Source organism: Panulirus ornatus, chromosome 67 (assembly GCF_036320965.1).
Source record: "Panulirus ornatus isolate Po-2019 chromosome 67, ASM3632096v1, whole genome shotgun sequence".
Taxonomy (NCBI): Eukaryota; Metazoa; Arthropoda; class Malacostraca; order Decapoda; family Palinuridae; genus Panulirus; species Panulirus ornatus.
The window spans coordinates 727,182-740,238 of record NC_092290.1 but is presented as its reverse complement, the minus strand read 5'-3'; the positions used below and the strand labels follow the sequence as shown (position 1 = coordinate 740,238).

Sequence of the window (13,057 nt, the reverse complement as noted above, 5' to 3'; positions counted from 1 at the left end):
TATATATATATATATATATATATATATATATATATATATTTTTTTTTTTTTTTTTTCTTTTTTTTTTGCTTTGTCGCTGTCTCCCGCGTTTGCGAGGTAGCGCAAGGAAACAGACGAAAGAAATGGCCCAACCCACCCCCATACACATGCATATACACACATCCACACACGCAAATATGCATACCTACACAGCTTTCCATGGTTTACCCCAGACGCTTCACATGCCCTGATTCAATCCACTGACAGCACGTCAACCCCGGTATACCACATCGATCCAATTCACTCTATTCCTTGCCCTCCTTTCACCCTCCTGCATGTTCAGGCCCCGATCACACAAAATCTTTTTCACTCCATCTTTCCACCTCCAATTTGGTCTCCCACTTCTCCTCGTTCCCTCCACCTCCGACACATATATCCTCTTGGTCAATCTTTCCTCACTCATTCTCTCCATGTGCCCAAACCATTTCAAAACACCCTCTTCTGCTCTCTCAACCACGCTCTTTTTATTTCCACACATCTCTCTTACCCTTACGTTACTTACTCGATCAAACCACCTCACACCACACATTGTCCTCAAACATCTCATTTCCAGCACATCCATCCTCCTGCGCACAACTCTATCCATAGCCCACGCCTCGCAACCATACAACATTGTTGGAACCACTATTCCTTCAAACATACCCATTTTTGCTTTCCGAGATAATGTTCTCGACTTCCACACATTCTTCAAGGCTCCCAGGATTTTCGCCCCCTCCCCCACCCTATGATCCACTTCCGCTTCCATGGTTCCATCCGCTGCCAGATCCACTCCCAGATATCTAAAGCACTTTACTTCCTCCAGTTTTTCTCCATTCAAACTTACCTCCCAATTGACTTGACCCTCAACCCTACTGTACCTAATTACCTTGCTCTTATTCACATTTACTCTTAACTTTCTTCTTTCACACACTTTACCAAACTCAGTCACCAGCTTCTGCAGTTTCTCACATGAATCAGCCACCAGCGCTGTATCATCAGCGAACAACAACTGACTCACTTCCCAAGCTCTCTCATCCCCAACAGACTTCATACTTGCCCCTCTTTCCAAAACTCTTGCATTCACCTCCGTAACAACCCCATCCATAAACAAATTAAACAACCATGGAGACATCACACACCCCTGCCGCAAACCTACATTCACTGAGAACCAATCTCTTTCCTCTCTTCCTACACGCACACATGCCTTACATCCTCGATGAAAACTTTTCACTGCTTCTAACAACTTGCCTCCCACACCATATATTCTTAATACCTTCCACAGAGCATCTCTATCAACTCTATCATATGCCTTCTCCAGATCCATAAATGCTACATACAAATCCATTTGCTTTTCTAAGTATTTCTCACATACATTCTTCAAAGCAAACACCTGATCCACACATCCTCTACCACTTCTGAAACCACACTGCTCTTCCCCAATCTGATGCTCTGTACATGCCTTCACCCTCTCAATCAATACCCTCCCATATACTTTACCAGGAATACTCAACAAACTTATACCTCTGTAATTTGAGCACTCACTCTTATCCCCTTTGCCTTTGTACAATGGCACTATGCACGCATTCCGCCAATCCTCAGGCACCTCACCATGATTCATACATACATTAAATAACATTACCAACTAGTCAATAATACAGTCACCCCCTTTTTTAATAAATTCCACTGCAATACCATCCAAACCTGCTGCCTTGCCGGCTTTCATCTTCCGCAAAGCTTTTACTACCTCTTCTCTGTTTACCAAATCATTTTCCCTAACCCTCTCACTTTGCACACCACCTCGACCAAAACACCCTATATCTGCCACTCTATCATCAAACACATTCAACAAACCTTCAAAATACTCACTCCATCTCCTCACATCACCACTACTTGTTATATATATATATTCTTTCTTTCAAACTATTCGCCATTTCCCGCATTAGCGAGGTAGCGTTAAGAACAGAGGACTGGGCCTTTGAGGGAATACCCTCACCTGGCCCAATTCTCTGTTCCTTCTTTTGGAAAATTAAAAAAAAACGAGAGGGGAGGATTTCCAGCCCCCCGCTCCCTCCCCTTTTAGTCGCCTTCTACGACACGCAGGGAATACGTGGGAAGTATATATATATATATATATATATATATATATATATATATATATATATATATATATATATATTATATATGATTTGTCTTATACTTGATCGCCGTTTCCCCCGTTAGCAAGGTAACGCCAGAAACAGACAAAGAAAAGTCACATTCTCCCACACCCATTCTCTAGCTGTCATGTATATTACACCGAAACCACATCTCCCTGTCTACAACCAGGCCCCACAGATATTTCCATGGTTTACCCCTCACGCTTCTTATGCCCTGGTTCAGCACTTCGACCCCATTATAGCACATCGTTCCAATTCACTCTTTCTAATGCACGCTTTTCACCCTCCTGCATATTCACGCCCGATCACTCAAAACTTTTTTCACCCCATAATTCCAACTCCAATTTAGTCTTTCCGTCCTTTTGCTCCCTCCACTTCTGATACATCCTCTTCGTCAATCTTTCCTTACTCATTCTTTCCATGTGTCCGAGCCATTTCAGTACACTCTCCTCTGCTCTCTCAACCAAACTTTTTATTACCACACATCTTACTTTTCCATTACTTACTGGATCAAACCACCTCACATCACATATTGTTCTCAAATATTTCATTTCCAACACATCCACCCTCCTCCGCAAACCCTCCTGTATGGTCTATGCCTCACATCCATATAATACTGCCGAGACTTACTATTCCTTCAAACATACCCATTGTTGCCCCTCCCCCCAGACAACGTTCTCTCTTTCCACACCTTCTTCATTGCTCCCAGAACCTTCGCGCCCTCCCCACCCTATGGCTTAATTCCGCTTCCATCGTTCCATTCGCTGCCAAGTCCACTCCCAGATATCGAAAACACTTCACTTCCTTCAATTTTTCTCCATTCAAACTCACACCCCGACTTACTTGTCTCTCAACCCTGCTGAACATAATAACCGTGCTTTTATTCACATTCGCTCTCAGCTGTCACCTTTCACATACTCTTCCAAATTGTCACCAACTTTTGCAGTTTCTTATCCGAATCAGCCACCAGAGCTGTATCATCAGCAAACAACAACTGACTAACTTCCCAGGACCTCTCATCCCCCACAGACTTTATACTTGCGCCTCTCTCCAAGATTCTAGCATTTATCCCACAACCCCATCCATATACAAATTGAAAAACCAAATTGGAGGTGGAAAGATGGAGTGAAAAAGATTTTGTGTGATTGGGGCCTGAACATGCAGGAGGGTGAAAGGAGGGCGGGGAATAGAGTGAATTGGAGCGATGTGGTATACCGGGGTTGACGTGCTGTCAGTGGATTGAATCAAGGCATGTGAAGCGTCTGGGGTAAACCATGGAAAGCTGTGTAGGTATGTATATTTGCGTGTGTGGACGTATGTATATACATGTGTATGGGGGTGGGTTGGGCCATTTCTTTCGTCTGTTTCCTTGCGCTACCTCGCAAACGCGGGAGACAGCGACAAAGCAAAAAAAAAAAAAAAAAAAAAAAAAAATATATATATATATATATATATATATATATATATATATATATATATATATATATATATATATATATATATATATATAATCACTAGGATAGGGAGGAAAGAAATCTATTCCTGTATTCCCTGCGTATCGTAGAAGGCGACCAATGGGTGCGGGAGCGGGAACTGGAACCCCCTCCCACTCCCCTTCTTGCATTTCAATTTCCAAAAGCAAGAACCGGAGTAGTCATGCGGAGTGTTCATCATCCTCGAAGGCTCAGGCAGGGGTGTTTAAATGTGTGTGAGTGTAACCAAGAAGAGAAGAAAGGTGAGATAGGTCATATGTTTGAGAAAAGAAACCTGAATGTTCTGGATCTGTGTGAAACAAAGCTCAAGGGTAAAGTGAAAGAATGATTTGGAAATGTCTCAAGAGTAAAGTCAGGTGTTGGTGAGATGAAAAGAGCTAAGAAAAGAGTAGAACTACTCCTGAAGCAGGAGTTGTTGGAGTGTTTCAGAAAGTAATACAGTTCATTCTATATTAATGTAGGTAAAAATGAAAATGGAGGACGAGAGCTGGATGATTATTAGTGCTTAAGCACCTGTTCATGAGAAGAAAGATTATGAGAGGCAACTTTTTGGGGGGCATATGAGGGAGTGTATCAACAGTTTTGATGTAAGTGATCAGGTATTAGTGACTAGTAATTTGAATGCGGTGAGTAATGTGGCAGTTGAGGGTATGATTTGGGGGGACATAGTGTATTCACTATTATGAATAGAAATGAACAACTTGGAGATGTGAGCTGAAAAAGGACTGGTGATTGGGGACACCTGGTTTAAAAAAGGGACATACACAAGTACACGTATGTGAGTGGAAGATATGATCAGCGGGCATTATCGGTTTACATATCAGTTGATGAGCTTGTAAAAGAGAGACTTTTGGATGTGAATATGAGAGGAGTATCTGAGGGATGTCTGATCACTATCTTGTGGAGGCGTGGGTGAAGATTTGTGGTTTCGGAAAGGAGGAAAGAATATCGGTGAGAAAAGAGTGGTTAGAGTAAGTGAGTCTGGAAGAGAGACTTATGCGAAGAAAATAACTGGAAGGATTGAGTGTATATGATGGCAGAGGGTGAGAATAAATGAAGAGGAGGGAGTGGGTGAGGAATTGGAGGTATTTAGGGAAACAGTTCTGTCATGTAAAAAAGATGCATATGGCTTACGAAGGTTAGGAAGTGGGCAGACTAGAAAGGGTAATGAGAGGTGAGATGAAGTAAAGCTGCTAGTGAAAGAGACAAGAAAGGCGTACCTGGTACCAGTGCTACCGCCGGCCATTGTTGTTGGTCGCCAGGGTTGTGTGGGCCGGGGACCACTGTTCTTGGACGCCAGGGTTGTGTGGCCCAGATGGCCACTCTTGTTGGTCGCCAGGGTTGTATGGCCCAAATGGACACTCGTGTTGGTCGCCAGTGTTGTGTGGTCCAGATGGCCACTCTTGGTCACCAGGGATGTGTGGCCTAGATGGCCACTCTTGTTGGTCGCCAGGGTTGTATGGCCCAAATGGACACTCTTGTTGGTCGCCAGTGTTGTGTGGCCCAGATGGCCACTCTTGGTCACCAGGGTTGTCTGGGCCAGATGGCCACTGTTGTTGGTCGCCAGGGTTGTGTGGCCAGATGGCCACTCTTGTTGGTCGCCAGGGTTGTGTGTGCCAGATGGCCACTGTTGTTGGTTGACAGGGTTGTGTGCAGGGTTGTGTGGCCAGATGGCCACTCTTGTTGGTCACTAGGGTTGTATGGGCCAGATGGCCACTGTTGTTGGTCGCCAGGGTTGTATGGGCCAGATGGCCTTTGTTGTTGGTCGCCAGGGTTGTGTGGCCCACCAAGATGGCCACTGTTGTTGGTCGCCAGGGTTGTGTGCAGGGTTGTGTGGCCAGATGGCCACTCTTGTTGGTCGCCAGGGTTGTGTGTGCCAGATGGCCACTGTTGTTGGTTGCCAGGGTTGTGTGCAGGGTTGTGTGGCCAGATGGCTACTCTTGTTGGTCACCAGGGTTGTATGGGCCAGATGGCCACTGTTGTTGGTCGCCAGGGTTGTGTGGCCCACCAAGATGGCCACTGTTGTTGGTCGCCAGGGTTGTGTGGCCCATCAAGATGGCCACTCTTGTTGGTCATCAGGGTTGTGTGGGCCAGATGGCTTCTGTTGTTGGTCGTATGGGACAGTCTTCCCAGCCTGATAGTGGTCCCCTGGTGCAACTTTACAGGAGAGTTTGGTAGTTTATGGCGCCATAGGAGTCTCGAATATGAGTATCTTCAGATTATTAGTGGAGGTGTTGGCCATGGCCAGATCCTATATGGCCAGCTCCCCTGACATCAGGTTGACCATGGCTAGAAACAGACGACCCACTGGGAGACTGACTGAGACTGTCGCGTGTCTGTATATACTTTACCATAAAAGAAATATATTACTCCACCCCGATAACGTCATCCTCCAAAGGAAATATTAAGTCGGGGAAGTAATCTTATGACGCGCCACGGGAAATAGGGTCGGCGGAGGGAGGTGGCGAACCCGTCGCAGGAAATGCAAAGTCCAGGGAGGAAATTATGCGAGAGGGAAAAGCTTCGTCTCGCAGGGTTTGTGACTAACTTCTGAAGAAAGCGAAAGCGTGTATAACGAGTCCTGGATTCTTGACCAAATAGAATGTGGTAAGTAGAATGTTGCCTTATGTTAGGTCCGTTCGTGTGGTAGAGAGTGGTGCCTGCGTTTGGTCTGTTCGCGTAGTAGATGGAGTGATGCCTATGATTGGTCTGTTCGTGTGGAGGATGGAATGGTGCCTGTGTTTGGTCTGCTTGTGTGATAGGAGTAGTGGTGCCTGTGTTTCGTCTGGCGGTGTGGTAGGTGTAGTGGTGCCTGTGTTTCGTCTGCCTGTGTGGTAGGTGTAGTGGTGCCTGTGTTTCGTCTGCTTGTGTGGTAGGTGTAGTGGTGTCTGTGTTTCGTCTGCTTGTGTGGTAGGTGTAGTGGTACTTGTGTTTCGTCTGCTTGTGTGGTAGGTGTAGTAATGCCTGTGTTTCGTCTGCCTGTGTGGTAGGTGTAGTGGTGCCTGTGTTTCGTCTGCTTGTGTGGTAGGTGTAGTGATGCCTGTGTTTCGTCTGCTTGTGTGGTAGGTGTAGTGGTGCCTGTGTTTCGTCTGCTTGTGTGGGAAGTGTAGTGGTGCCTGTGTTTCGTCTGCCTGTGTGGTAGGTGTAGTGGTGCCTGTGTTTCGTCTGCCTGTGTGGTAGGTGTAGTGGTGCCTGTGTTTCGTCTGCTTGTGTGGTAGGTGTAGTGGTGCCTGTGTTTCGTCTGCTTGTGTGGTAGGTGTAGTGGTGCCTGTGTTTCGTCTGCTTGTGTGGTAGGTGTAGTGGTGCCTGTGTTTCGTCTGCTTGTGTGGTGGGTGTAGTGGTGCCTGTGTTTCGTCTGCTTGTGTGGTAGGTGTAGTGGTGCCTGTGTTTCGTCTGCTTGTGTGGTAAGTGTAGTAGTGCCTGTGTTTCGTCTGCTTGTGTGGTAGGTGTAGTGGTGCCTGTGTTTCGTCTGCTTGTGTGGTAGGTGTAGTGGTGCCTGTGTTTCGTCTGCTTGTGTGGTAAGTGTAGTGGTGCCTGTTTCGTCTGCTTGTGTGGTGGGTGTAGTGGTGCCTGTGTTTCGTCTGCTTGTGTGGTAGGTGTAGTGGTGCCTGTGTTTCGTCTGTTTGTGTGGTAGGTGTAGTGGTACCTGTGTTTGTGGCGGGTACCAGGGTTAGTATGGCTGAGTGAGCCACATACATGACGTCCGATGGCCAGAAACACCTAACTCGTTGGAGGGATGCGCTTGCATTTTCATATTTGCCTTTTTGGCTGGCGTGTGTGTGTGTGGGTGGGTGGGTGGTTAGGTGCGTATATGTCTTGTTTGCGTATATGCAAAATTCGCCACTAATTTTTACAGTAGTTGATTTTTTTTTTTGTTTCAATGATGGAGTCCATCGCTTTCTGTCTTTACCGTCATCAGGTTTGTAAATCATTGTAACACATTTCGCTTTCAATGTTTTCATCACTTCACTAATTTGGTGTTCATTCACTCCTCTTACTGTGTTCAACATTCTTTGCATGTTTCGTAATTCATGACTTAGTGTGTCCCTCTGTAGGGGTGAATACACTGAAAAGTTTACTACTATCCTTTTCAGATCGATTAGGAATTTTTAAGATTGTTTTCATGTTTTCCTCCTCCAGCATACACTTTAGTGCCTCCTGTTGTTTCCCTATATGGCAGCTGTCTTGCTTACTATTCTTGTCTGTCGTTGGAACTTCTCAAGTGGTTCTTCGTCTCCTTAAGTTTGGTGCCCGTATTGATGATATATACTTTATTTTGGGTTATATGTATATTCTAGATATTAATATTACCATCATCTTAGCTAGGCGCTTGAAGGCAATTTTCACGGTGAGTTCCATCACAATTGCCCTTAATTCCTGCGGTGGTTACATGCTAAACAATGCGCTAATCCCAAGTTCCTTTGACTCATAAATTCTTGTGCTTTGTCCAGAGTCTAACAAGATCTTCATGATCTGGCTATACTTCGCGGTGTCTCGCTAGTGTTACTTTTTCTGAACTTGATGAACGTATGTTGTCTGCATTAATCAGGTCCTCGTTCATTCTTTTTCATTCATCCACCACTCTGATATTGAAATATATTTCTATACGTCCTTTTTAACAAGTTTCGTACTTATATGAGATTACGTGAGAAAGACAGACAACAGGAGGCCTAATTAGCCCACGACTGGGTTGTCTGGAAAAAAAAAGTTTAACGACAAGGAAATGTAATTCGGCTGAGCAGTTTTGTAAACTACATCTCTAGACGAACCATTCACTGTCCACGTCGGCGATCTCTATTCCAAACGTAAAGGTTATGATCAGGTCACCCTTCACTCTTCTCTCTTCTAAGGTGGTTAAATCTAAAGCCTTCCCAATAACTTAGCTCTCTTAATTCTTGTCTCATGTTTGTTAATCTTATCTTGACGTATGATTTCATCTGTTTATGCTTCCTTAAGAGCACTTACCGAACCTGAAATGATTATTCTAGTTTTGTTCATTTGTGAGCTATGATAGTTTGGTAACGTTATTCACATACTTGAAGGCTGTTCTGATATTTGCCAGAAGACAGTTTGCCCACTATTATAGGACTTTGGTGGCAGGTTAGAGACGATGTCGATTCCAAAGTCCTTCTCACATACAGAATGCTGAAGCTTATTTCCAGCTACATGATAAACATATTGATGCCGTCTTTCGCTTTCCCATTACTTTACATTTACTCTGAGTTCATCAACAAACTTTGGAGTCTGCTTACGTTCCCATGTAAGCTGATGCAGTCATCCTCACTTTTCACATCCTTCATTCAAACATATTCAGGTAGGATTCCATATCTCCAAGCAAGTCATTTACATAGATTAAGAAAAATAATTGTCACAAAAACGAACCCGGTGGCAACCCTCTCACCGTATTTGGTAAAGGTTCTTGTAACATGCGTCCTTTATTGTCTCACAGTGTGACATGATGATCATCTGTCTATCCATCATTCCTGTCTGGTGATCCAGCTTCTTAATCAGCCACCTATGCAATATAGTCTTTAATGTTTTCTGGCACTTCAATTACAAATAGATGGTGTAACCTTTCATTTTGTCCAGGAATGAGGTCTAAAAACTCTGAGGTTAATTACACATGACCTCCTTTCTCAGAAACTATTGCTATCTCACACTTAGGTAATTTCTCCGTCGTAGAAAGTCATTCACTTCCTTTCTAATAATCTTTTGCGTAGCCTTACACATCAGATGGGTGGGTGGGTACCCGGGTGGGTTAGTGAGAGCGGCCTGTTCTCGTTCTCTCTTCTTATATAAAGGTATGACGTTTGCCCTTTTCTCTTCCTTTGTTACTATGTCGCCCTACAGTGATATCTTGAAGAGTAGTAATGCTGTGGCTTATCTATGCACACATGGTGACCACTTCATCAGGACCAGGAGCCTTGCCTGCATCAAGTATTGGGTTGATATGTTTTTCTAGATATCAGTGATTTCTGAAACCACCTCCCCATTCCACCTGTTGTGACTAGTAGTGTCTTCCAGTGTCAGAACTTATATATTTCCTAACATAGCCATCATCCTTAATGTTTCTCTGGGAATCTCAACCTGATGAGCTGCTCCTTACCTGACAACTGACTCATCATCAATATACAGGCACACATTTTCATCTCCCTTGCCCCCCACAATGTTATTGTCGAAATTCCTTTGTTCTTCCCTTCTTATCGTGCTATACTTTGTTCCTCCCTTCTTATCGTGCTATACTTTGTTCCTCCCTTCTTATTGTGCTATACTTTGTTATACTTTGTTCTTCCCTTCTTATCGTGCTATACTTTGTTCCTCCCTTCTTATTGTGCTATACTTTGTTATACTTTGTTCCTCCCTTCTTATCGTGCTATACTTTGTTCCTCCCTTCTTATCGTGCTATACTTTGTTCCTCCCTTCTTATCGTGCTATACTTTGTTCCTCCCTTCTTATTGTGCTATACTTTGTTAATCTTTGTTCTTCCCTTCTTATCGTACTATACTTTATTCCTCCCTTCTTATTGTGCTATACCTTGTTATACTTTGTTCTTCCCTTCTTATCGTGCTATACTTTGTTCCTCCCTTCTTATCGTGCTATACTTTGTTACACTTTGTTCCTCCCTTCTTATTGTGCTATACTTTGTTCCTCCCTTCTTATCGTGCTATACTTTGTTCCTCCCTACTTATTGTGCTATACTTTGTTATACTTTGTTCTTCCCTTCTTATCGTGCTATACTTTGTTCCTCCCTTCTTATTGTGCTATACTTTGTTATACTTTGTTCTTCCCTTCTTATCGTGCTATACTTTGTTCCTCCCTTCTAATTGTGCTATACTTTGTTATATTTTGTTCTTCCCTTCTTATCGTGCTATACTTTGTTCATCCCTTCGTATTGTGCTATACTTTGTTCTTCCCTTCTTATCGTGCTATACTTTGTTCCTCCCTTCTTATTGTGCTATACTTTGTTATACTTTGTTCCTCCCTTCTTATCGTGCTATACTTTGTTCCTCCCTTCTTATTGTGCTATACTTTGTTATACTTTGTTCCTCCCTTCTTATCGTGCTATACTTTGTTCCTCCCTTCTTATCGTGCTATACTTTGTTCTTCCCTTCTTATCGTGCTATACTTTGTTCCTCCCTTCTTATCGTGCTATACTTTGTTATACTTTGTTCCTCCCTTCTTATCGTGCTATACTTTGTTCCTCCCTTCTTATTGTGCTATACTTTGTTATACTTTGTTCCTCCCTTCTTATCGTGCTATACTTTGTTCCTCCCTTCTTATCGTGCTATACTTTGTTCTTCCCTTCTTATCGTGCTATACTTTGTTCCTCCCTTCTTATCGTGCTATACTTTGTTCCTCCCTTCTTATCGTGCTATACTTTGTTCCTCTCTTCTTATCGTGCTATACTTTGTTATACTTTGTTCTTCCCTTCTTATCGTGCTATACTTTGTTCCTTTCTTCTTATCGTGCTATACTTTGTTCCTCCCTTCTTATCGTGCTATACTTTGTTCCTCCCTTCTTATCGTGCTATACTTTGTTATACTTTGTTCTTCCCTTCTTATCGTGCTATACTTTGTTCCTCTCTTCTTATCGTGCTATACTTTGTTATACTTTGTTCTTCCCTTCTTATCGTGCTATACTTTGTTCCTCTCTTCTTATCGTGCTATACTTTGTTCCTCCCTTCTTATCGTGCTATACTTTGTTCCTCCCTTCTTATCGTGCTATACTTTGTTATACTTTGTTCTTCCCTTCTTATCGTGCTATACTTTGTTCCTCTCTTCTTATCGTGCTATACTTTGTTCCTCCCCTCTTATCGTGCTATACTTTGTTCCTCCCTTCTTATCCTGCTATACTTTGTTTCTCCCTTCTTATCGTGCTATACTTTGTTCCTCTCTTCGTATCGTGCTATACTTTGTTCCTGCCTTCTTATCGTGCTATACTTTGTTCCTCCCTTCTTATCGTGCTATACTTTGTTCCTCCCTTCTTATCGTGCTATACTTTGTTCTTCCCTTCTTATCGTGCTATACTTTGTTCCTCTCTTCTTATCGTGCTATACTTTGTTCCTCCCTTCTTATCGTGCTATACTTTGTTCCTCCCTTCTTATTGTGCTATACTTTGTTATACTTTGTTCCTCCCTTCTTATAGTGCTATACTTTGTTATACTTTGTTCCTCCCTACTTATTGTGCTATACTTTGTTATACTTTGTTCTTCCCTTCTTATCGTGCTATACTTTGTTCTTCCCTTCTTATCGTGCTATACTTTGTTCCTCCCTTCTTATCGTGCTATACTTTGTTCTTCCCTTCTTATCGTGCTATACTTTGTTCTTCCCTTCTTATCGTGCTATACTTTGTTCTTCCCTTCTTATCGTGCTATACTTTGTTCTTCCCTTCTTATCGTGCTATACTTTGTTCCTCCCTTCTTATCGTGCCGCATACTTATTCTTTACTTTCTTATATCTTGCAAATGATGGCTGACTAGAGTCCTGTCTATCTTCACAACTGCATTTTTCGAAGCTCCTCTGCTTTTTGACATCTTTTATTAAATCATTCTTTACCTTCCCGTTCCCTCTGTGTTTTAGGCTTCAGGCACCAATGTCTTGACCCCTTAATTGTGAATATCACAGAACCTCTCACCACAAAGCCCTAGTTCCTGGCTACTCGACTTCATTTTCAAGTTTATATTTCTATAGAAATTACTGAACTGTGTGTAGTTTGCTCGATTATATCTCCTCTTTATGTTCTGTCTTCCTCGTTAACCACGTAGTCTAAGTTAAGCATTACATAATCACTCCTTCTATCCGGTGTATCATACATATGCTAGATTGTGTGGAGATAAGATCAAGTAATGATGAAGCATCAGCTCTTATCATCCTAGTCTGCACCCTAACATATTGATACAGGAAATTTCTGTGTACTCACTCTAAAAACATGCGTCTCCATTACTCCTAATCACCATAAGGGTCGAAGTTCCCCCGTCTGTCCCATTACAGTTATTTGTCTTAGCATCTAACAGGCAATTTTTTCCCCGTAGGAACAAGTGTCTCAGCTCGTGGACCAAGCTCAAGATGTCGCCCATGTTCGGTTGTATCTGTCCCATGGATCGACAGAAGCGCAAATGTGAGAGGATATTCCGAAGAGTGCATAACAACCCCTGTGTGGGTGAGTACTTCATCTTTCCCTTCCTTTCCATCCACCACCCACATACCCGTCGCTCACCATCCTCAGGTTGATATTACAACCTATCCTCAAACTGTCCGTGACCGCGCTTACTTGGCCACCTCCATCTCTGATGCAAGTGCCACCTTGATACCGGTGCCACTAATTCCTTTCCCATAATTTAGCTTTTCATTCCAGCTGTTTCGTCCGGCAGTGTCCCTTTCAGCTGTAAAA

At 43.2% G+C, this 13,057-nt stretch overlaps 1 protein-coding gene across 25 annotated transcripts in view; it reads left to right on the top strand.

Moving 5' to 3' along the window:
- LOC139747051 (uncharacterized) overlaps nt 1-13,057 on the top strand; it is a 1,040,326-nt gene that overhangs the window by 644,083 nt on the left and 383,186 nt on the right. For all 25 annotated transcript variants that reach the window (XM_071658815.1, XM_071658818.1, XM_071658817.1 and 22 more), the window contains one exon: nt 12,699-12,826. In XM_071658815.1, coding sequence (XP_071514916.1) covers nt 12,699-12,826 — 128 coding nt within the window. The remainder of the gene's footprint in view (nt 1-12,698; nt 12,827-13,057) is intronic.